General features: G+C 43.1%; 1 protein-coding gene across 14 annotated transcripts; it reads right to left on the bottom strand.

Moving 5' to 3' along the window:
• Window positions 1-25,398, bottom strand: NOD1 (nucleotide binding oligomerization domain containing 1). Of its 14 annotated transcripts, none has more exons than XM_038128947.1 (13): window positions 25,054-25,329; window positions 22,245-24,843; window positions 18,432-18,770; window positions 16,422-16,596; window positions 13,431-15,234; window positions 11,312-11,395; window positions 10,234-10,317; window positions 8,592-8,675; window positions 6,881-6,964; window positions 4,737-4,820; window positions 4,035-4,118; window positions 1,880-1,963; window positions 1-458 (listed from the first exon to the last, which is right to left on the bottom strand). In XM_038128947.1, the coding sequence occupies exons 3-13, from the start codon at window positions 18,645-18,647 to the stop codon at window positions 386-388; spliced, it is 2,856 nt and encodes a 951-aa protein (XP_037984875.1). In that variant the 5' UTR covers window positions 18,648-18,770; window positions 22,245-24,843; window positions 25,054-25,329; the 3' UTR covers window positions 1-385. The 14 variants fall into 14 exon arrangements, 10 of the variants coding, with proteins under 10 accessions (XP_037984875.1, XP_037984877.1, XP_037984873.1 ...); XR_005255923.1 differs by adding an exon at window positions 2,514-2,661 and having other exon boundaries at window positions 401-458; window positions 4,035-4,283; window positions 22,245-25,329; XR_005255921.1 differs by adding an exon at window positions 2,514-2,661 and having other exon boundaries at window positions 401-458; window positions 22,245-25,329.
• Between the last annotated feature and the right edge of the window lie 18 nt (window positions 25,399-25,416).

Raw genomic sequence — 25,416 nt, 5'->3', positions numbered from 1 at the left:
TGTATACTTGTGTGTCTTTATTTACGTATATAAATAAGTTAAGAGATTATTTACATCACTGTACAGAATACATCTAAACTCAGTTATCAAAATGCATACACCTGCCAGTGAACTTAGTCTGTTAACACTGTGCATTTCATCTTCAAAGCACCAAACAAACATTAATTATTTACCCAGGCAACTTCCTACTCACCAAAAGGATTAAAAATAACAGGCAGGGTAAGGGATGGAGCTGAGGGAGTGCAGTGTGTTCATAAAAAGGCAGCTTATTGTGTATCACACTCCTGCCACGAGCACTGTAGATTGATGCCTTTATAAACTCTGCAGTCCAAGTGTAGGAGTAGCCTTTGTTAACACCAACTTGGCAAAATGGGAAAGTCCTCATTCAAAAGCAAATGATCCGCTCTTCATTTTCAAAAGCTTTGGCCTCCTCTTGGCTTATCAGGTTCCCATTCAAGCTGGAGGAGTACAACAAAAGGGATGTGAGTGAAAGTAAGGCAGTGACCGTTTCCCATCATCTACGTGCACCATCTCTGGTGCAGAGGTTTGCAATGTCACATGGGCTGCATGCTTCTCAACTGGGAATGGGTGTTAGGCCAGATACAGCACTGCTGTTCCCACTGCACATCCAAGGAACAAGGCTTCTCCCTCAGAAATAAAACCTGAACACACACCTAAGCTTCAGTAACTGAACTTGCCATTGGAAACCCAGCTGTTTGCATTTCAGCAAGCAGCACAGAGTTGACAAAGGTTCTTACTGTGCAGTGGGCTGGTTTAAAGATATTTAAAGTCCCCAGAGCACTTTGCGTCTTCCATGACAACATGGGAAGAAAATTCTGTGAAGTACTCAGGCATTATTAATGTGAAATGACTGATAGCAAAATTTTCAATTCTGGCTACGTAAAGATAATCTACATTGATACTTACACTCCTGAAAATGAGGAGCCTGGTTAAGTGCTGCTCTCAGAAATGTTGAAATCCATTAAACCATGCAGATTTATGAAATTACTTGGGTTAATGAATGCCTCTGAACATTCAGACCAGAATCAAAAGACAGATTTCAGTCTGAAGATTCAGAATGATCTGAGGGGAAGTTGATGCCTCTTCCGTAGACGAAAGCTGACAGTGGCTTTTGGAAAAAGTACCTCTTCCACATCTCCAGGGAACACACTAGTCAGACAGTGAGTCATTGTCTTTCTAAGCAAGAATTCAGTGTCCTTTCACTAAAACAAATACATATATTTAAAAATAAATTTCATGTTTAATAATAAAGCAGCAGTGCTAAAACCAGCTCAGTTGACTCCTGAGCTCCCTGAGGTGAGGGAAGGAATGTGGTATTTGGCTTTCTGCCTTAAATGTACACGTGTGACTATGTGATGCCCACCTAATCTAAACCAAACAAATCCTGCAAAAAGTTAATCTCCTTGTAGCTTAGCACTTTCAGTATGTTTGGAGCACCGCCCAAAAAATCCAAGCACAAATGCTGCATACCAGACTAGTAATTCTGATTAAAGGTAACCATCTCCTGCTTATTTGTCATTTAGGTCCTGAAAAGCATGAACATGTTCAGAAGTTTAAAAATAAAAACAACAAGCAAAGCTGTGTCTATAAATTCAGGCCCTGATTCTGCAAATCAGTGGTACAGACAGATGTGAACCAAGAAAACTGCCTGACATTCATAACACACACACACACACACACACATGGAAATGTTTCAGTGGCAGTGGCTTTTTACCTGTCTGAAATCCACAGCTGGAACTACAACCCCTGCCTCATATAAACTTGCTCTGAATTTTTTAGGCTGGGAAGCAGTAAGGCCAGTAGGGTTTTAAAGGGAAAGGAAGTTTACAAAGTGATCCTTTGAGAAAGGAACCTTTACCAGATTTCTTGAATAGTCGTGTTCTCCTTGAGAGCTTCGCTGAGACACTTCACCCCTTTGGCTGTAATTTGATTCTGGATAAGCCTAAAAAAAAAAAGCATTTAATGTCAATCTAACATGCAAACTAATTTGCAGCACACGCACAACCTATGCTCAGCTTGACATTAAGGAGCAAAGCTGTCTGCCACAAGAAAATGACTGTGATTTTATCTGTGAGAATGGTACACAGTATTGGTCAAATGCCCACATGCACTTTCGGAAACAGAGCTCAGAGTATTAATCTTTTCCTTTTAATCTTGCATGTGATTCCATTCTGGAGATACTGAGCAATTTTAATTACACAGCTGACAAATTTCCGCTATGTTCACTAGTGGTGTGGGATTGTGGTATTTAGACTGAGACAGACAAGCCTCTCAGCTCTGCTTTCTTACTAAGAAGACTGTGAGACATTTTTAAGTGATGTACAGAAAATTCTGAGTACAGACCCTGTGTAGGCCTAGTGTTTTAGCAGCTATGATCTAGAAGCTGCCAAATCCTCCAGTCTTGTTTATCAGACCAACAAGATCTTTGAAAAATGAAGCACTGATTTTGACTCTGGTATGAGCAGGTGCAAGTCCCAGTGAAGCCAACTTACCAGCTATAAATTATGTCTCATCTGAGCTTAGGGAAGGAAAAAAAACACACATAAGATCCTCAGGCAGTGAAACTGATGAAGCAGTAGGTAACTCTTATTTTCCACTGTAGACCATCCCACTGGCTAAAGATGAACAGAGGCCACTCATCTGCATGAGTATAAAAATACTCATCAGCCTAGCTTAATTCAATATTCACTTTTCAGTCTACCATGGTGAGCCCTATAGCTGCACTATTCCATGTGACTGGTTGCATGAATCCCACAGGATTCAGGATGAGGCTGAAAATTTGAGTGTATTAACAATCTCGGAGGGAGGGAGGGAAGGAGGCATTCCCATTAAAGGAGTTTCTGCACTTGGTATATGAATCAAAATACAAAGGGATCCAGTAGAATTTTTCAGCTACTGGAAGAAGACTTTAACTTGGCCTCAAGTTCAACAATCTGTATGGGTCACCACCTTTTGGAGGTATCCACTGGTGCAACCAACAAAGCAGGATATCAATTTGTCCACTGGCAGACACCCTTGGACAACACTGAGCCATGACAAAGACATGGCTCGAGACATATCTCGATTACTATGCCTGCTTTGGCTGGGCTAAGTTTTATTATGAATTCAACCCAAACTGCTCGGTGAATTATATCTGCAGCTGTGCACAAAGACATCAAGCACTTCCCCCACTGTCTTTTCATTTTCAGGGTGATGGGCACCAGAGCTTCTGCTGCTTTCAAACGAGGCTAGGAGTACTTGGCACCCATGACAGCCAGCATGCTTCCTAAGGGGCTGGAACTAGATTTAATACAGGGAGTGTGCTAGAGTGTGCTCAGCCAAGTCTTTGTAACGCATACAAAGGGACTCCATGTCTGATGTTCCCTTGATCACTTAAGATGAATGGATGGCTATTTTCTTTACAGCTCACATCTGCCCAACCCCATCCATTGGCAAGCTCCGGATTAGAAAAGCCAACACTGCGTTTTCTTAGAAGTGTAAAAAGTCTTATTGTGATTGCTAGAAATAATCCCTGGTTTCCTGGGGATTGATGCCTTGGAGATGAGTGTCTTGCATCAGTTTATTGCTAGCCCAAAAGAAAGCATCAGGCAAATGTGACATGTATCTAAGTGTCTGTCACCTAGGTTCTTGGTTGAAGAGTTACTTTCATAGCATGATGATAAACAGAAAGAATTGTAATAACCTTATTCTATTCTAGCTGTCTGCTTGGGGGTTTGGGTTTTTATTTTTTTTGAAACTTTTGATTTTGAGGCCGGTACTGTTCCCCCAAGGAGAGATGAAATCAATCATTAGTTTGAAAGTTACCAGAAACAGCTTGAACTTTTCCCTGTATGGAAGCAGGTTCCAAATACTAGACAGCAGCTTTATTAACTTCCCCTTAGAACTGTCTACAAGCAGTCAGCTGCATCCAGACCATGCACAGAAGCTGTTACTGTGACCTACATAGACTTGGAAGGTGAAGCTTTAATGTAGTGACTGCCAAAGAGCCTGGGCCACTGTGGAATGTAACTCACCATAAATGCACCAGTTTCTTGTTGACCTTCAGCATCTCTGCAAAACTCATTGCTGCCTCATCATCCAGCTCATTTTTAGTCAACCTAAGTGGGAGAGAAAATGTTCACTTAGGATGTTGACATTGTTTTTCAGCCCCCTGTTTTTTCTGCTTGCCTGTGACTTAGCTTTAAACAGCCAAAGGGGGATGTGCTGTTCCTGCCCTGAGCAATTTGTAAAGGCTGGACACAAAGAGATATTGAAGAGAAGCCCTGGAGGTAAAAGAGACAAGAGTATCAGATCTTTATTTCTCTGAGCAATGTTCTAGCGATACTTTCTCATGATGCTTTAGTGTCTAAAAGGTGAATGAGGTGTAGTGGGAAAAGGTACAGACAACACTGAAGAGGTGCAAAAACTGAGGACAAAGAACTTGACTTCAGATGATGGAAAGGAGAGAAGATGAGGAAAGCAAGATGGAGGGGCAGAGCGAGGCATGACACTGGTCACTGGAATGTATCCCAAAGAACACGTGCCGCTGGTCCATTACTCATGCCCACATTCTTCCAAAGGGATATCTTATAGCTTGCTGATAAGGAAATCATAGGGGATGAGGGCAGGGAGAGAAGGAGGAGGGAGAGTAGGAAGGGCAATGGGATTGGAGGACATAAACCAGCATTTTGCTTTGGAAAAGGCAGCAGAGGAGAAAGAACCACACTGTCAATTACCAGAATATCCTCACGGAGTTGTTGTGCTGCATGGCTTCAGCAATACTTTTGCCTCCCTCTGTGGTGATGCCATTGAATGCAAGACTGTGAAGTAAAGAAACAAATGTCTAAGAAGCAGCACCACTTGGCTCTCCCACTGCTAAATACAATGAAATATCCTGGATGATCTGCTTCCCAGATGTACAGCTCAGCATTTGTGTGTTTCAAAGGCTCACATACTTCACAAACCACTGAGCCCTTACAACTTTTACAAGTGAGAGCAGTTCATAGTCTGCAGCCTGAGTGCAGGTCTATCAAACAGTCCACAAGGTTTGCTGTCAGTGAATTGTGCTCTTGGGACAGACAGCAGAGTTGCACCCACTAATTTTGAGAGTTGAGGTTCTTAACAAGGACAAAGAGTTGTGCTTAGCAGTACACAGGTTTTGACATGTGTTTGTCATCCCTGTATGAACTGGGCACTTTGTCCTTTAAGTCCTTCAGGCATCCAAATACTTAATTCTTCTTCCAAATACAACACCTTCTGTTGTGTACAGAGAGACGAGCTTGTAAATGCTTTCCATTACAAACCACAAACATTTCTTAGTCTGCCCTTCGTTCTTTGAATAGACATTGGCAAAATCATCCTGTCAAAGTTATGCTCTGGGCTTTAGGAGTTCAAAAAGCATTTCCCCCCTTAAAATAATGCAAGGCCTCAAAAAATGTAGAAAGGGCAACCAAGTAGAGCAATAGCACAAGTATGTATTGGCATGAATCCCTTCTAGCCTCAGCTTAAACTGGATGTTCTCAGTCCATCATGACTGGGCCTAAAAATGGCAAATAAGGTAAACTGATGTAGTAGGGATTATCTTCCCCTGGTCTTCACATAAAGCTACCACAGGTGCTTACTATGAATTCTAATCATGGAGCAAGATTAGCCAGTGGGAGATAAGAAATGAAGCCAAAAGCAAGTACACTGCAGAGCAGAGGATTCACCTTGCACAAGTGCCAGCAAACCCAAGCTAGACACAGCACAGTTACCCCTCTTTATTTCTGCAAACACATTCATCAGCATATTTGCTCTTGTCTGAGAATCCCTGAGCTCTGATTCAAGTTCAAAATGTTTTCTTTCAAGTCTGATGCATCTGGATGGATTGTGCAATTATGGGAAGATGGCTATTTCAGATGGCTTTTAAGTTTAAATATATCTAGGTCACTGCACCTGTTCAGCTTTTAATTTTTAAGCTTGACTACCCGCTTGCAGAAAAGAGGACAAGGCACCGGCTCTGAAATCCCTGGATCTGAAGTGGCAGCAATAAACTCTCCAGAGATCCCCAAACTCCCAGAGTATTTCTGAAGAAACTAGTGCCATGTGCCACCTTGTGGGGAAACTAAGGAGCCTTGCCTGCTCCCTCACCGTGGAGGCCAGTGGAACTGGGACACAAATAGAAAGGGTCACCAAGAACCCAGTGCTCCAGCTGTGTGGAGGGACTCCAAAACATCTTTAAATCTTTAAATCCCCAGCCAGCATTTGAAAGCTTAGCAGGGAATGGGCTGTTTAACACGCTGGTTTCTGCTGTGCTTCCAACCTCACCTGTGTTATGGCTTCCAGAAGGCTGGTTTGAGATCCATCCCTGAACTCCAGCGAGGACAACATCCCACCAGCACTGAATGTGTGGTGGTGTATTTCCACTGGAGCATAGGATGAGCCCAAATGTAAGAATGTCCCAGCCCCTCATATTGTGGCCTACGAAGTACTTTGGTAAGAGCTGCTGCACTTTCTCAATAGATGCTGTTAATACTGAGCTCACTGGGAACCTGACTCTGTGACAGCTGGTGCCTCCTCCTGCTAGTGCTCCCAGATCAAAATGGCACCCACTGACCACGTGCCTTCACAAATGCCAGAACTCTCTGCAGCATGAGGGGAGAAGGTGCACACGGAGGAAAGGATGCCAGTCATGTGGTATTTTTAACTTGCCTAAAGGCTGCACAGGGCTTTTTGACAGAGTCAGGCCTCTCACTTGTTGCAGGGACCTCTTGGCTGCACAGCAAAGGCTGCAATACCAGATGGCATTCCAAGCCAGCCCTTGGTGGGAAGAGTCATTGCTTCACAGCAGGATGGGAAAGCCAGCACTGCACCGAGTTGCCTGGCTCTGCCAGTGTTTTACCTCACGTTTGTTAGCCTGGGGTGGTTCCTCAGGGCCTCTGCAAACGCCTTTGCTCCTTCGTCTCCAACTTGATTACCCCACATCCTAGTGAAGAGAGGAGAACATGAGGTGGCAGTTGTGCTGCCCTACTGACTCTTGGCAATGCATTCTCCCTGTTTCTCCCCGCTCCCCTCCTTCCTGATTACTTCACAGTCTTTCAGGCTTGTGAGGAACCTGGCAGGTACCCTCCCCAGTGAGGCAGGTATGTTCCACTGCCTGCACATGGCACCAGTAACCTCTGCTGACTCACCGGCACCCTCAGGCCACAGCACAGAGGCAGCTCTAGGAGACAGCCTGCTGCAGCAGGAATGCTTTAGGGATCACCTTGCAGCACACTGGTAAGAAATAGTATTTCCAAAGGCAAAACAATCCTTGATTACACAAAGGGTTATTTTGTGAGAGAAGGTAACGTGGTACAAGCTGGAGAGATTTGATCAGAAACTAGGAATACCTGGTCAAATCCTTTCTATGCAGAGTAACCATTTTGAAAATTCACCCTGTATTATGAGGTTTGAAAACACCTCTGCTGAGGTCTACGTTGTTGGGTTTTTTACAGGGATCCTGGCTTGATGACTCAGAGCCACACTCAGCTTATGGGTAATTAGTTGGCAGCTCTTTTAAAATCAATTGAGCTCGGTGGTATCTAAACATGTGGACTTCCAGTAAGTTCCCCAGAATTTCCTTGTCCTTCAGAGCCAGTGCAGTTTGCTATTTCAACATTTCTGTCCAAGCTATCCTAAGTCCATTTGGAGTGATCATTTTCTCCACAGGAGAAAATAGGAGTCCTTCACTGAAATTACAGCAAGTACAGCACAGCAGACCCAGCTATATGGAAGTGTGCAGGTTGCTCACTGTATTTGTGAAATGTTGTAGAACAACAAAATTAAAGGCCAAAAATCTGATTGCACAAATCTGATTTCCACGTTTCACGGCTACTGTGATTTTCACAATGGCCAAGCAGAGGTTTTAAATCCAGGTATTCAAGTACTAAATTTTAAAAGATGTGTTCTCCTGTAGAGTGAAAAGAGAAACTGGGATTTGCCAGAAGGGGGGGAAAAATAAATAAATCAAACCTAGCACCTTTCCTGAGAAACAGAGCAGGAACTAAAGGTTTGGAGTACCTTCAGACCTCTCTCCAATAACAGCACTTTGCAGTTAGGGATGGCCTAAGAGAAAAGGATAGTGTGAATAAATACCCTTTTATTCTCGCAGCTCACAACTGTATCAGCATGTGATGCTGAAGGTTTGACAGGTGTAACAATGACCCTCAGTAACTAGATGCAGTGCCAATTGTCATAAAACCACACAGACTTAAAAATAGCCAAGTATCTCTAGAGGAGTTGTGCTGCCCTAAAGAAAGTGGCTAGCTCTATATACTGTCCTCTTGTTTGTTTGTTTCTCCTTTAAGATTCTTTCAGAACAGTGAAAAAGAAAAAAACAGATGCCAAAACCCAAATCAAACGTTGTGTGAACTGAAGAACAACAAAGCAGCCCTCCTCTTCCATGGAAAATGTGGCTATGCCTCTACATTCGTTTGTTCTAGTGCTGTTGTTGAGGAGGGAAGGAATAGAAGGAGGAGAGAAGGTAAGCATGAAAAAAGGGAATCCTAAGGGATTCACAGGTGCCTGGCCAAGATCAAGCCCTAACTTCTGCTCTTCAGCACTGAACTTACCCAATTTCAAACATTGTCTTGCTCTTCTGGATGGCCTGGGCAAGGCACTTCCCTCCTTCGCTCGTTATTTTGTTTGCTCCTATTCTGCACAAAGTACAGAAGTTGATGAGGTGCATCACTTACAACTGTGCAGCTATCAGAACACCAGTTCAGAAAGCCACACAAGTATTTAAGGCTAATTAACTCTGCAGGTTACCTGCAGTTATCAAAGATTAACTCAGAGTGAAAAAACACTGCAGGCACTTGACCTTTGACTAAAAGGCATAATTTTATGTTGTCTTTTGCATATTTTGCATGTCAGCCCTCCAAATCAGAAGTATTGCAGCAGAGTCTTGGGTTTGGTGCTCAGTATGTTAGAAATGAGCTTTAGGAACTGATCCTCAGGGCAAGGACCCTGGCCTTGTTTTTAATATAATTCAGACTACCAGCAATTGCTACAGAGCTCATGAATTACATGCAGCGAGTTTCATGATGCCACAGGGAACACAATATTTCTTGGCTGTGTGTTTCCAGAAGAGACTGCAGCTGATAGGCACAGACTGCAATAATTTCAAGTCTTTCTGTTGTAAGCACAGGCTCTAGGCAGTGGCACAGGTCAGTGCAGCAGTCAGTCTCTGGCTGGCATTTTACACAAGGCCTCTTCTATTTTTGGCCTACATGGATATCAAATGGCTGGAGTTCAAGGGAGAGATAATTGCATATAGATTGATTTAAAGAACAGACCAAACCCCCAACCCTCCCCCCCAGCTCCCAAGCCACTATATTTACATAAAACTGTCTTGTTTGGCTGGCTTTGGGCACATGAATGTGCACTCTATCTCAAAATAATCTCTAGGGTTACTATGTAGCCTGAAAGCAACCATCTTTCAACAGGCTTTTTTTTTGTGAAAGCTGCATTAAATAAGCAAAGCACTGTCAAAGCACTGAAAAAACTAAGTGCTCCTGGGTTTCAAAATTCTGCAAAAATTTCAAGTAGGAAGGATATGGCCAGAGTGGGGTTTCAGACCAAGTCACTGGTAGAACAAGGACTAGAACCCAAGAGTCCCTGGCTGCCTGTTCCTACATTCCCTGCAAAAGCTGACATTGCTGCAGTTACCTCTGGCTTCTGCTACGGTCACAATTAAACCATTGGTTAATGATCTACCTTTATGTCCAACCAACGTGCATGGCCAGACACTCTTATCTGGGGAAGTTCCAGGAATTAAAGGGAACAACTCACCAAGTGAATTTGGGGAATTCCAGAGTTGAGGTATGACACCAGCACAGCCTGACCCCAGTGGCCCATAAAAGATCAGACACTAAAAAGCTTGGTACTAAATCCAAGGGAATTTGCCTGCTGGAAGCAGCAGCAAGGTCCATGCACAGCTTAAGCCTTGCTCAGGTGTTCAGACTGGATTTAGGTAAAGAACAGGTCTCATGAACTTTTTTAACTCACTACTGTATTCCAGAAAAGACTATGGATTCAAGAGTTTCACCTGCTGCCATCCACTGCTAGACTACTGCAACACAAATATACAACCGCAACCTAAATTATATTTTATTTCAAATACAATTTTTGTCTTTTTTCTTCTACTCTTCCTCCCCTTTCAAGTTGCTTAATCTTAATTAGGCTAGTGTAGAAGGGAAAAACAATCCAACATACTTAACATATTCCAGGCTTGAACACTCTTCAATTAATTTTGCAACATATTTGGCTCCAACATCAGTGATTTGGTTGTTGTATAAGCTTAAAGAAAAATCACATTGGTAAAAATAGGTTATTACTGCTGCTAAATATTTACAACCTGAATGTTTTATGAGGCACACACAGCATACATCTTTTCTGTGCAGCTTTCTACATATTCACAGTCACTTGTATTTCTATTTTGATATATAATTCATATTGTGATGGGCTAGATATAAAGTATAAGGAGACCAGACTGCAAATCATGAATATTTATATAATTTTTAAAATAAATGGTCTCCACAAGCAAACAAAGCTTCCCTTTATTCCTGCGCTAGTACAGAAATAATATTGCCAGAAGATAAGTCAAAAGACAAAACACCATAATGTACTTTTGGTCTTTTAAAAGTCATAAAATCCCCTTGCAAATATTACTGAAGAGCAGATACCTGAGCAGATGTACTTACATTAGGGCACTGGAGGAAAAAAGCTATTCTTGGTATTCATGTTCACCTTTCAAAAAGTCATTTTTATGTAGCTACTTAACCAAGAGCAGGAAGTCAGAGCTAACGTGCCTTCCAGCTTCAGCTTCATTAAGAACTAATTAAGCTCTTGAAAGAAATTGGTATCATGAACATGACACTTGAAACTGCATGTTCCTGACAGCAGTCTCTACCAAGCTGTATCTGCTTTGCATAGTTGAAATAAATCAGTTTACAGTGGAGAAAACAGCAAGCTATAACTACACATGCTCTCTTGCTTGCAGTCTATCCCTTCCACAGCAGAAGGCTTTCAGCATAAAAATTAGCAAGCAGGTTAATTGGTGTTCCACACTGTGCCACAGAAGGGTTTGCAGCAGGAGGCTGTGAGGGAGTGTGATGGGAGAGGAAGCTGTGGTCCTTGTCCCAGTGAACTGCCACAGAATCATTTCTGACACAAAAAGCTGCTTTGCTTAAACTGTAGTTTCCACCCCCCTCTGCTGTGTCAGTACCGACAGCATTAGAGTTTTATTTTCTAGTATCACTACTGAGTGTTTTGCTCCCAGCTGGGTACATACCCCAAGAAAGACACAATTTGGTACTTGGAGAGTTCTTCATACAAGATCCTTACTCCGTGATCTGTGACCTGATTTACACTGAGCCTGGAAAGAAGGGAATGAAAAGTCTGAATCAATATGTATTAGAAATGTTCATAAACTGTGAGTTAACAAATGACTGGAGGCCTATGCATTTTCCTCTGATATTTTAACAGGTCCTTATGCCACATATTAAAAGCTGTTAAGGGAAATGTGAGCTCACATTCATGTGGCTCACTCCAAAACTGATAAAAATCAGAAAGCCCCAGGTCTCCTAGGTAATGCTCTGGAAGCTGTCCACAGAACTGAGAACAATAAAATGTAGGAAGTCAGACTCCAGATAAACATCTCGCCCTCCTCCTGTGCTTACTGTGATTCCAGGAAGAAAGTCTGTTTAACACCCTAGCAAAAGCAAGCTGTCCAAACTACTAGTCTTGCAGTCTTCTCTCTGAGTACACAGTGAAAGCCAAGCATCTTGAAAGTCACAACACATTCAGGCTTCACCAAATAAAAGTCGTGAAAAGCCCTGGCCAGAAAACAGAACTGCGCTCCCATGGGTGTGCTAGATGTTTCTAATTTTATTGTCCCAGCCAGACACGAAACAAATCAATGTCAGTCATTCATAGAATAAAATGCTTCTTCTCACAGCTGTTTGGGGGGAGGGCTTTTGTTGTTGTTGTTTTGGGTTTTTTTTTTTTGTAACTTCTCAAGTTTTTTCCCCTTATGGACAGGTTCAAGGGAAGCATTCCAATTGCCATGAATCACATTTTCTGGGTAAAGCTGTCCCTATGAAAACATTTTGACCACATTTAGTTTGCACACAAACTCAGTAGCTAAAGATTTCCTGCTGAGAGTCCCTTATCACCAACAGCCTCCCTAGCCTTTGCTAGTTAGCAACCTGGTCCCTTTGGAATGCACCCAGGAGAGATCAGCCAATCCTACAGATCAGGACAGCCTGCTTCTTTGAAAGGGATAGTTCAGCTCTTGGAAACAATATTTCCTGACCTGCAGAAATTGCTCATTAGAAATAAAAGTTCCAACGTCTGAAGATCCATAAGGGGATCCTAAAAGGGCAACCTAAAAGACTGTTTTGGTGCTGGGGATCGTGTTAGGGTCACACTGTGTATGGCATGATCACATGATGGGCACAAAGAATGAAAAGCTGGCCTTTTCTTCTTTGTTTTATCTTACGTACTTAGGCATTTCCCCCAGGAGTTTCCTTATTGCTTTCTCCTGGGAGGTCAGTCAATTTGCAAATAACTGGGGAAAAAAACCAAGAGTTTTGATTTATTCCTAGAGGAAAACAAGGCAAGGCACAGCCAAATAGGAGGAATAAATTCAGTTGTTAAAAAAAAAATTCTCATGAGGATGAAGGAGTTTTAAAGAAGATATATATGAAGTTCCTGATTTTCTGCACCTAAATGTTTGCACAAATAAGATACAGCTACATTGCACAAGCTCAAAGGGCTGGAGGTGAGGCAATCTGGCCTGTGATGTTAGAGGTGGAGTTAGTTCTCTCTTTTCACACCAAGTCATGTCCTCCCTTCACAGCACCTCAGGGAAACACCACATCTCAAGGTGTCAACTACATTCTTCCATGGATGTACATGATAGCTTTTGTCTTATGAAAGCCAGACATTTTGACAGGAAGCAAAAGCAAGAAATTCACGGCTTCTGATCAAGGGTTATTGTGATTAGGAGATCCTCCCTTACCCCATATGACCAAGGGCAGAGATGGATTCAGGCAATCTTCAGATAATGGAGGATGCCCTTTTGTTTCCTTTTTCCCTTAAGCACCTTCTCTCATAAAAATTCTCTTCTGAGACAAAACAATTTGAGATGGAGCTAACTAAACCTACAGGTTTAAACAGCCTGTGCTTCTAAGGACTTCTTTCCACCCTTTCCATTTTGGTTTCCAAATTCACAGCTTACCTCTGCTCCTGTGACTAAATGAACAAAGATTTCAGAAGATCTGAAACATTAATTGCCAGCAGCACTAATCCTCATCATTCTCCCCTTGCGAGATCAATTCCTTCAGCCCACCAGTTTGTGGAATAAATGAAGAATACGCAAAGACCTGCTTACATACAGAGACTCCTACCTGATCACTGCAAGCTTGCTGAAACAAGGTTGCAGCTGTTTTATTCCATAGTCATTGATGTTGTTGTTGTCCAAATCCAGAGCCAGGTGCTTTTGGAAGTGGTGCAGCACAAAGGAAATGGCGCTGCAGTCGGCAGAGCAGGCGTTGCAGTAGGCCAGCTTGATGTAGTTGGCGTGCATGCGGCGGGCTGCCATCCTCCCCACCTTCTCACTCTGCATCTCGTACAGGCACCTCAGCATCCACACAAAGTTGGGCTGCATCTGCACCTGATTGTAGCTTTTCAGCCTGGACCGAGTGTAGCCTTTCAGGCGGGATTTCATGCTCTCCCCAAGGTACGTGATGAGTGTTTTTCTCTTCCTCTTAATGACCGCAGGCGAAACTAAATGCCTGAAGAGCTTCTGCCTGGATCCAGAAAGCAGGCCACAAAGAAACATGTTGGTAAAATTAAAGTGTTCCTTATTTTGGAAGGGATCCTCCCCTGCTAGCTGTTTCTTCAACCACGGGATACGAAGGCAAGTAGGCTGGGCAGTCTCCATGGAAGAACATTCATTGAAAAACTCAAGTAACTCCTTGGTACCCACCTTCTCCTCCATAACCAAAAACAAAGCTGTGAAAAAAGACTGAAGGGTTAAGTGCAAGAACTCATAAGTGGCCTGACTGTCACAGCCACTGTAACCTTTAACTGTCCTGAGAAAGCCCAACTGCAAATCTTCTTCAGAGATGTTTGCCGATGAGACTTCCTCCTGCTCAAAGATGAAGGAAGAGTTCTCCATCCCTTTGTATGCCATTTTACCCAAAGCTAGAAGACTTTCCTTTCTTGATTTGAACACCTCTGCTTGGCTCCTGATATTGCTCTTCAGCAAACTTGTTTTCACAGATCGGTTCAGGTGGACTTCAATCATGAGCAAAAATACATCTGTTAATGTAACAGAACTGTCTGGAAGCTCGTGGCTGTCAAACATGGAGTGGAAGTGCTCAAAGCATTTAAAGATAATCCAGCAAAATAAAGGCACTGAACACAAACTGCAGAGATTCGGGTTAGCTTCCAACTGGTTTGACACCAGTGCTCGCTGCCGCTCATCTTTGAAAAACATAGCTGTGTATTCCTTCAGGTTGTTCCTGGAGAAACCGCGGAGCAGCACTTTCTTCCTAATGATGTTTTTTTGGATCTCAGTTCCTGTCCTGGCGGTAAGAATTTTCTTGGATCCCTTAAGAAGCTTTCCTCTGAGAAGGCTTACGAGCAGTGCCAGGGGGTGGATGGGTTCATTGGGTGAGCATACCTCAGGTACGCTGCTGAGATCAAAGTTGGAATAGATCTCATCAAAGCCATCAAAAGTGAAAAGAACTGTATGAGGGAACTGCAAGATGTGATGGAACACTTCTGCGGGGTCCTGGTCTGGGTAGCAATTATATTTGAAGAGCAGGTCTTTCAAACATATGGCTTCGTCTTCCTTGAAGCAGCTAAACATCCTACACCGAAAATGGAAGAAAAACTTGGCCCCTATGTCCAATTCCTTCCTGGCCCAAAGGCTTTGTATCTTTTGCAGTAAGATGGATTTTCCAATTCCTGCATCACCGTAGACATAGACGGTCTCTCCATCTTCATTAATTAGCCCAGCTGCATCATCAAAAAGGGCTTCTAATTGACCCACCTGGCCAAGACTCTCATTGGTAAAACTGACCAGCTCCATAATACTGTTGGAGTAGATTTCTTCAAGCAGCATCTCCTCCTTCTGAGCGTACAACACGAAAAACTTGGAATCCCGTCCCAGTTCATGTCTGAGTTTCTGGCAATACCTGCTAACTAAAAGGACAGTGGACTATTATTAAAGAGACTATTATTTAAAAACCTATGTATACAATGACCCACCTCTTTGGGAACTCAGAGCGGGTAACAAACTAAAGTAATTCTAATGCAGAAATGGTTCTTTGGCAGATTATTTCCATTTGTGCTGCCATCATCGCCCACTTGGGAAATTCAGGTGCTAAAGAAAGGTCACATGTGAGCCACCACTTCCTGAAAGCCAGTACTGATGTTGCATTGGTTCAGGGGGTTACTATTCTTCAGCTGAGACTCAAAGCCAAGCCCCTGACCCTTTGATAAAGGCTGCTTGACTCTCTGCAAAGGCTTGTTGGAGTTGCTGGTCACTGATTTCACTGAACTTATATTCTAACAGCAGTTCTATCAGGTAGGTGGTTGTTCTTTCCTAACTTCTTTAGTCATTTATATTATTGCAAGTAGAGGCCATGCATTTTGGAAATCTAGTACCAGGCATCTCAAAAGATTTTTTTAAGATGACAAAAATCCCACAAGAGAATCTCAGTTATTGCAGAATGTTGGCCTGTGGTTTTCAACAGAAACTTTGCTTCAGATGGGGACAAAGTAATTCTTATATTTATGTAGTATGGAAAAACCTCTCCAGAGGAAATAATTTCTGCAATACTTAAACTCTGATTTTTTTAGGGTTGCTAAAAATCATCATTTAGGATGACAATAATTCTGGTTGGAAGGGACTTCAGAAGGTCTAGTCCTACCTCCTGCTGAGAACGGGATAATTTCTGACATCAGGTGAGGTTACTCAGGGCTTTGTCTAGTTGGATCTTGAAAACCCCCATGGAGACTGCACAGCCTCCCTAGGCAACCTGCCTCATTGCTTTACTGTTCTCATAATGAAATACTGGCTAGTCCATGGCCAAAACATCACAGTGTTGCTAATAAATTGTAGTAGAGGCCTAGAAAATAGCTGGCATAAGGGGATTCTGCCATTGTGTTACATACCCACAACCAAATGCAGAAAGAGCCTGAGTTTAACAAAACAGGATGTAATTTATCAACATTACCCTTGTGTTATACAGTGTGCCTTATAATTTGGCTAATTAATTTTGCCTTTTAATTTTCCCTGGCTGTGCCTGCCTAAACTCTTACTCTCCTGTCACTTGATTGGAGCTTCCCTACATAGCAGGGCAGTTCTAAGGGATGCATGACCTTACCTGGATCTGTATTTACCACAGGTTTACTACAAATATTCTCTGAAGGCTCATAACCTATTTCATCCAGCCAAGGCTGAAGCTCGTAGTAAGCATCAGTGACTTTCTGCAGGACATAGACGAAATATTCCGAAACTTCTTCTCCCTTGCTTTGAACCAAGTCTAGAATTTTGCGAACCTGAAGAAACACAGGAAAGGTCATTGATACACAGCATTTTATCACAGCATTTTATCACAGCAATACCTGTCAACTGCTTTCTGGACTGGAGCAGGGGGCCAGAATCAAAACTGGTGCTTCAAAAAGGTGAAATCAAAATCCAGCTCTGAATTGGAGTCACCACAAAACCCAAGTGCTGTTTGTGTTTGAATGCTGCGAGAGAGTTGGTTCTGCAAGTTGAAGTCTGAACTTGTAGCTCAATCACACTAATCAGAAACAAAATGGATAAATACCACTCCTCAACAGGGAACCCAAAGGATTTCCACAGCTTGGCTAGACAGCGTATTTTAAATCCTGTGCTGTTTAAAATGAAAATAGAGGTGGTTGCTCAGTGCCCTAAACTCACCCTCTGTTTTGTAAATACTCTAGTCACATCTGGATTTACCTCAGGATCCAGCCAGGTCCAGAGCAGGATAGGCTGAATCCCTCCCTAGATCTTAATGCTGAGCCAAAACCCTACAACTTTTCTTTCCAACACAGCAACTCAATTCTCCAGGCTCTCTGTACAATGACCCCTCTGCCTGCAGTTATTACCAAAACTAATGGCTACCAGGCAGTGGCTGGAGCAGTTCAGCACAAAGTGTCACCTGGGCAGAGGGTGATCTCTGTGCACCAGTACAAGGCAGTGCTAGTACAAAACCCCCTGCGAGACAGAGCAGTCATCTGCACATTCTGAATGTCAGGATCCCCTCGCTAGAAATGAATGAAGAATGCAGTTCTAAACCAGACAGAGGGTTTCCAGAGACCGTGGTCTCTTGTGAGCTTAAATCAGGGTGATGTACATGCAGCACAGCAAACATATGGAGCATTTTCTGACAATTTGTATGCTCTAAAAAGCAGTTTTATGCATCCAGAGAAGCTCCCACAGAGTCCACTTCACTTACACTACTGTGGCCTGCTCTCTGTCTCTGCTTAGACTCCTGATGCATGGCCTCCCCCTCAGCCTTGGTACAACAACCATGCATATTATGCTGAACAATAAGAAATTGAGATAATCATACAGTGTGCATTTATTCAGCTTTGACCCTACACACAGTGTGAGCACTGTGTTACCATTTCAACATGCCAGCAAGAATGATTATTTTATGAAAATCTGCACTGTTGGTGAAGTCCAAGGTCTTTGAATTTTTATGGTTTGCCTGCCCCTAACTGTGACAGGGCTCTGAAACTGCCTGATTGGTTGGTCTGGGAAACAATCTCCTCAGCTGTTTCAAGCTAAGATGCAAAGACCAACTGTGAAAACTGTAATTTTCTCCTAATGAAAGGAAATAATTCTTGCTACTCATATCCAAAGATGAATTAAAACCCCAAATACGCCAGGATACATCAATTTGCCAAAGAAACATTTACAACGTACGTAGGCCTTTAAAGATAAAGGAAGGTGTTCACACAGACAACAAACAATCATTGACTTCTAAAACAACATTTCATTTCTATCTCTCCTAAAGTAGGATGATCTATCCCACAGCATCCTAAAGCAGATTTTCCCTGCTATATTCTAACAACGATATGGCCACCTCTTTATCAGAGGACAAAGCTGCAGCTGGGAGGGACAGAACAGCAATTATCACTCTGCTAAATTCTTACAGCTGCCAACAGGCATAACCAGCAGTGCCAGCCTAGCTGGAAAGGGATGTGCTAGAGACACTCATCCAGGAAGAACGGGGCGGGAAAACTCCAAAACAACAAAGATTAGAAAATACACTAGATGTAAAATTGTCAGATGAACCCTTAAAATCTGGTGATAAACTGAAAGTAAGCAAAAGCTTCACTGGCTAGAGAAAAAACAATTATACCTTATCTGCTTGAGTAGGAAACTGGACAACGATCTCTGCATCCTCAGTGGAGAAGTAGTCATTCTTCATCAAGTTATCAATCAAGCACTGCGTGTTTCGGATCCTACCGACCAGAAGCTCTCGGTGAACCTTCAGCAAAGCAATGAAGGACTGAGGGCTTGCTCCTGGAGGGTTTTTCACAGAAATGTCCACATTAGCACAAAGTTGGCCTTCCATTGTTGAGACACCAAGAAGCTGCTCCACCAAGCTTCATCTTTGACAAACTGTCCATTTGCAGTGACAGGTTAGCTCGGATTTAACTTCAAGCAAACAGGAGATCTGTCGTTCACATCACCAAGCCTGCAAAAAGTAATTGTACAGAAACTCAGTTTAAACCTGATTCTGTGCACATACATCCTTCAATTAGACACCACAGAATACTCCCAAAGTCTGCGTAGTAGAAAGGCCAACTTCTTAATAACATTTCTTCCTTTGGTACTTTCATTTACTTGACCAGGTTCTGAAAAATAAAATACCTACAACAGGCAGTCTCCCTCCTGTACCAGTATTTTACTCTAGCTTGCCTCAAACACCACCACTGGCATCTGCTTTATTAATTGCCTGTTCCTAATGCACAATTTAATATTTTTATTGGTTTTTCATGTTTCAGTAGACAAAGCAGGGCATCTGTCCAAACATAATCTGGATAAGGAAATAAACGGAATACAATTATACTTCATAGCAATTAATTTTGTAGGAGGAATTAATTTATAGTAGCAATTCACTCTGCTTTTTCGTTGTTACAACAAGACTGTAAGAAGTGCTGCAAATATAATACCTGTTCCTGAAAGCAAGGCCTTGTGAACTCTGAGGCAGTTTCAGCTAAACTAGGAAAAAGAGTTTAGCTTCTAAGGATACAAGGTTCACCAGCACCAGTAGGGATGTTATTTTGAAACCATACCCTTTAGTATGAATGCTCTCTCCTTGTCTGCAAATATATACACAGTGTATGACCTTGTTCTCCAAACCACCTCTTGGAAGCTGTTTTTAGATGCCCATTTATTCCTATTTTTCTCTACAAGCAAGAGGAATCAGGATCAGACTGCTCTCTATTGTATAACTAAAGCAGGGCTTCTTGTAATTTTAGTTAACGTAGCCACCATATCATAGGCATGAAGTTATATTGTAATTACAATTCAACAGTAAGTTCATTTAGGTACTACTTAGGTACAAACTTGCAAATAGTATTTCCTATGCAGGAAGATAATTTTTTGCCAAGATCACAACTGAATCATCTCTACACAGGCAGTGAGAATCTGCACGATCAACACAAATGACTGACAACGCCCAGTAACAGTTAAAACATTCTGTTGTTTCAGCAGGGCAAGGGATATCTGGAGAACGTTCTAAGATTCTGATTACAGTTATATTAACAAAACCAAAAGACAAAACCCTTCAACAGGTCTGTAAATGTGCCAACTCTGCTGCAACAAAATTCTCACAATTTCCCAAGACATTTGCAGTGATGGCAAACTTTTTCAAATGCTTCCCAGCACTCCCCTGTCAAGCTATAACTGAGCCCTGCCAGCTCACAGATTATTTTAAGTGACCTGCTACTGGAACAATCTCACTTCTATGGGTTTTCTATATCAGAAGCTGCTGTCTGCATCAGTGAAGCTTCTCCTGCTTGATGCTGGAGAAAGACACAGTTTATGGTATTGCATTTTAGTGATACTATGTACACTCAAACCAGCAGGGCAAACCAGCTTAGCCCCTTAGATTTCCCAGTAGGTCCCAGCTTACGGTTGCTGCCCTGCATGGATGCAGATAACTGCATTGAGAACTGGGCTCTCCAAGGGCTGAAACCTGGCAAATCCCCAGCACAACTGTTCTGGGTCACAGCCAACTCCCAAAATGGCAAAACTGTTTCCAACAAACGGAACGTAACCAAGTGATCTGAACTTCTTACCACACCAGTAAGAGACTGCATCTACTCAGACAAATCAAGCTTTCATTACCCCATTCAGATGACCCACCCGAGGAAGTGGCTGATTTCTGAGTCACTCAGCTTTCCAGAAGCCACACTGGCACATCTCTTTGTTCAAGAAAGCTCATTCCTTGAATGAAGACCAAGCATGTTGAAAACATAATTTAGCCTTAAACTTTTGTAGGCTTTAGTTAAAGAGATAGCATCATCTTAAAACATGCAATTAAAATACTAATCCTATTCTTTCAAGTTACTGCATCCACCCAACATTCCTTGCTTGCTTTGGTTATTCCAGGACCACATTATTCTAGTGCATTTTCTTTCTTCCTACTTTTTAATAAGAACTGAGACAAATATTCAGAAAACAGTAAGAACAAACCAACATGCTGTCAAGTGCACAAAGCAAATAGAAGTATTTTCTTCACTATTTCAGTTCCATCTACAAAGAGCAGAAGAAAAGAAAGAAGAAATACAGCAGGAGGACAGAACATGAAAAATATGGAATGACCAGAAGGTCTCAAAGATGTCTGCCCTGCATCTGACTACGTCCAAGTCAGTACAAACCATGGCTGCTACTGGAGGGGGTGTGCATACAAATGCTGCAGGACAGAGCAGGTTCCCTTTCACACAGGGTGATCTGCAGGAGAATGGAGAAACAAGAAACCAAGCAAAAAGGAATATAAAGTGAGGATAAACATCAGGGAGAAAAGGAGAAAAAAATAAAAATGCCAAGCAGGGATTGGCAGGGCTGGCAATATGAATTCTGTGCATGATGACGTACTCAGTGATATTTTCAATGAAAATATGGAATTTAATGCAAAACCCCACACCATCCAGTACTGGAGTACTTAGTACTTTTCATCAGTCGTTTTTAGTAAGAAAAAAATGGAAATTCACACCATTCACAGACTAAGAAAATCCATACCAGATGAAGAGCTGAACACTTTAAATGGTGCTGGAACAGAAAGACTTCCTGCTACATGTATTCATAGCAAAGTGTGTCAGCTGTATGAAGAAACTTGACATATATGATTCTGTTTCACTAGGGCTTTCTTTGTGTTGTTGGGGCTTTTTTTTTGGTGTTGTTTTTAAAAACATGAGGCCAGTGTGTGACAACAGGAGGTCTCCAGCTTATCTGCAAGCCCATCACTTCTCTTTCTGCAAAGAGTCCTGGCTTCCACAGTGCTTCAGTATGAGTTTTTCAGTGAGGGAACACAAGGTTGCTAAGTCTCTTGTGGAAGGATCTGCCAGTTTTACAATGCTAAGTTACACATCTGGGTATGTTTAAAGGTAAATGCTTATGCAGCTTATAAACAGGCATTGAAAGCACTTCCTTACTAGAGTGCATACAGTGTTCTTTGCCTTATCTTGGGCCCTCCAGATGCTGGATTCAATTCCTCTGCAATTCATGTGACTGATGTTGCATCAGTCATGGGGATTCTGTTAGAGAAGACTGAGACACACATTAATGTGAGACACCTCAGTGTACTGCCTTCCATTTCTGAAAAAGTGAATAAAATGCTTTTTCTGAGAGACACCTTAAGGCTCTTACAAGTTACGGTCAAAACAGATCACCTGTTCTAACAGCAACAGGTTGTGAACACATCTATTTGGAAAAATGAGCAAGAAAGAGGGAAAGACTTGCAGGCTTGACAGAGTAGCTGAAACAGCAGAACACCTAAGGAGGAATGGAGACAGATAAGACAGACAGATGATACCTGAATGAAGCAGAAGTCTGGTATGGGGAGACAACAGGAGAAAGACTCATGGGGCAAAGCTTCCTATCTGGGAACAGAACGGACTTCTCATTCCTAAGAGGAAAATACTAAAAAAACCCAATTACTTACTGAAGAGGCTGCCAGTGATGTTGGAGAGGAAATGCAGTTAGCCATTTTGAGGACAGCAAAGTCCATCAGGTGAAGAAGGCAGGAAACAGACTAGAAGGAATTAAAAAGAACCCGAGAGCAGAATACCTACCCACCAGCTGTAAAAGCCAAGAAGAAATGGAAGACAGGGTCTTGGCCAAATGAAATGCTGGTGGGGATGGAAGCAATGCGAGAAGCAACAGCAAGTGTGGCAATCAATGCTATCATAAACCTGTGCAACTGAGAATAAAAAGAGGAAGCAAGATGGGGATCAGGCCAGGAATAAGGAGGGAAATGAAAAAGGGAAATGAAATTTGTCATACTAAGAGGTACAGTAAAAGCATCAGTACTTCCAGCAAGGTTTTGTACAATCCATGTCAATAAGCTGCAGTGGCGCCGATGCCTTCTGCACGAAGGCACTGGCACTTCTATCTCGTGTTTCCTTTGAGTTCCCTCTACTCTCAGCATTGTGCAAGCATATATACATTTCTACTTTCCCTGGCCCTGCCCTGCTCACATCCTCTTTTTACCAAGATCTCCTAGCTCTTTCTTCTAACAAAACTGTGATGCCTGTTCCACTTCCAGTGCTGCAAGACCCCTGGCAGCAAAGAATACGCTGGTTTATTGCAAAGTCTTGCAAAATTCATTGCAAGGTCTTGTCAAAGGTAAATGCTGTAGATAAAGGAGTTGAAGGGTCTTACAGAACAGCTAAAAACATTTCTACTTTTGGGTCAGCTAAGGAATTGAGTCCTTATTGAGCTGACTGCTCCAAAGGAGACTGTGCAGACTGACACAGTAAAGACAATCCAAGGAGCAAATTAATTAACAACTGTCCCTTAAAGTAACTAATTTGAGACCAATCTAGAACATTTATGAAGAGCTGAAAATTCAGTCAATACTACTTCTTCTGCAGTCTTGCTATTCTGACAAGAACTGTTCCTCTAAATTGCCTGTGAAATAAAGTCCTCTGCTATTACCTCGTTATCTGCAGCCAGCAGCTGGATTATCTTCAGGATTTACACAGCACCTAGTAGCCAGCTGTGGCAGGACAAGAGTGAAACACACAAACCTGAGTGCCAGCCCAGAGCTAGCAGAGTCCCCACTAGCACAGCCTTCTGTCTGTAGCATTCAAAAGACGATCACTGTTCCAGAGGTGGCTGTGTGAAAAGGATGCTCCATTTCACCTGAAATGGAGCCCTATGCCCTTTGTGTCTCCAAGTCAGATTTGTTTCCTGAGAAAAGCTATTGTACAGTGCCAGTTACTCACTACAGAGTCATTACAGCAAGAGGAGAACTGGAAATTTTGGTAGGCTTGGTAATCTGGACTCTGTCAGGCCAGCATAGATTCAATTTTTTGCTATCATTGTGCGAGACAGAAAAGGGATTGATTTTCCACATCTTATGTCATGCATGCAACAGCGGTCAGTCTTTGACTATAATAAGTGAATAAAACACCTATTTCCACACAGCAGCTCTCACATTTAAAAGAACTTCAGCTATTTTACTTAGTTCAAGAACAGTAAAAACATGCAGAGATCAGAGGCAAGTGGGCACATATGCTACACAAAAAGTCTGCATGTTTGATGAGAAGCCATGCAATGTATTCCCAAAGGTACTAAAAAATAGCCTTTTATTATTATAGCAAAAATGGTGCATTGGTAGAGCTTGTACCGACTCCCTGTGCAGATCTTAAATTATTCTGTTTGTGTGCATTAAAGCATATTCATCACGCCCCACTTCACAATGTCTAACTATCATCAGTGATGCTACACATGTCAATAAATGCCCAGGGAGCCATTTGTTAACATCATGTTCCTGTAGATCCATTACAACCCATGCTCTTGCATTGCTCTGGGGTCCCACAGATCAGCATCTTTCAGTGCTTTTTCCTCCTTCCACTCTCTCCCTCTCTTTTGACTGTATCATAAGCTTTTGTAAGCATCCCTAGTTATTTGAAGAGCAACAGATATAAAAGAACACAGAAGAGATTATTTCTGCCTCCATCTGGTAAAATGACAAGCTTTTCTTTAAAAGGCACAGGCTTTGACAGAAATATTCACATCCCTCACAGGTTTTGTTCCTATATATCTTAGCAGATTCCTCTATATAGAAGTATAACTTTATATATAGTGTTTGGATGCATTAAGAAGCCCCTGTCAGGAAGACTTTATGTGACTTCCTTGTAACTCCTTCCCGGTGGGAAAAGATCAATAAATAATAAGGAGCCACTACTAGAAAGCAAAGAAACTTTCTCCAACCAGAGAAATCTTGGGGGATTTTTTTTTTTTTGTTAAGAGACAGAGGAGGAGGGGCACTTTACTGTTGTCTATAAACATGGAACTGCTATTTTACTGTCATTTACTATTTTCACATTCAACCAGCAGTGAATCCTACACGGAAAGCTGCAGCTGATGGAATCACGGAACTGATGGAATCACGGCCAGGCCACGGGACACCATCCTGCCCTGCGAACCGCTCCCGCCTCCTTCTCTTCCAGCTTCTTTCGCGTTAGGTGGGCAAAGCTCCGGGGCCTAAGCGAGAGCCGCTTGACTCCGCGCCTGGCTTGGGATCTCCGCTGCGGCTTTCGGGGAAGGAAAAGGCTCACTGCACCCCGCCACGGCCGCTCACGGGGCAGCCAGGCGGCCGCCAGGGCGGGAGGGGAGCGATGCATCCCTCCCACCTCCTCCGTCCCTGGGACCTCGCCACCCTTCCCCAGCAACCCTCAGGAACACCGCATCCTCGCCAGCATGTGGAGCACCATTTACGCCGGGCAGCGCTCCGTGTTTCGTACGAAGGCGCCGTCCCCACGCCGCGGAGCTGCGGGCGCTGCTGCCCGTCCCCGCTCCCCGCTCCCCGTCAGACAGCGCCGGCCGCCGGGCGGGAGGGACCCTCCTGAGGAAACACCGAGGAGCCCCGAAGTTTCCAGCTCGGGAACGGCGCAGCCATTCCCCTCCCACCTTGCAAGCTTTTCACGCGGTACCACAGAAACTCTGCTTCTCGGAAAGCAGACACTGGAAGCCGCCAGCGCTCCCCCCGCCAGCCCGCCTGCGCCCCGGCCCTTCCCCGGCACTCACCGCGGCGGCGAAGGGACGGAGGCCAGGGGAGGAGCCCACGGGCGCTTCCCTCACCCCCTCCCGCCCCACACACGGACTCT

This window comes from Motacilla alba, chromosome 2, assembly GCF_015832195.1.
Source record: "Motacilla alba alba isolate MOTALB_02 chromosome 2, Motacilla_alba_V1.0_pri, whole genome shotgun sequence".
Taxonomy (NCBI): domain Eukaryota; kingdom Metazoa; phylum Chordata; class Aves; order Passeriformes; family Motacillidae; genus Motacilla; species Motacilla alba.
This window is presented reverse-complemented; position numbering and strand designations above follow the sequence as displayed.

Excerpts from the sequence above, each read along its gene's own strand:
- NOD1 (XM_038128949.1), bottom strand. The coding sequence starts at position 18,647 with ATGGAAGGCCAACTTTGTGCTAATGTGGACATTTCTGTGAAAAACCCT. Across the intron at positions 8,676-10,233 it reads TCAAGCCTGGAATATGTTAA|AATAGGAGCAAACAAAATAA; the intron begins GTATGTTGGATT and ends TACTTTGTGCAG. Across the intron at positions 4,119-4,736 it reads AACTCCGTGAGGATATTCTG|GTTGACTAAAAATGAGCTGG; the intron begins GTAATTGACAGT and ends TCTCCCACTTAG.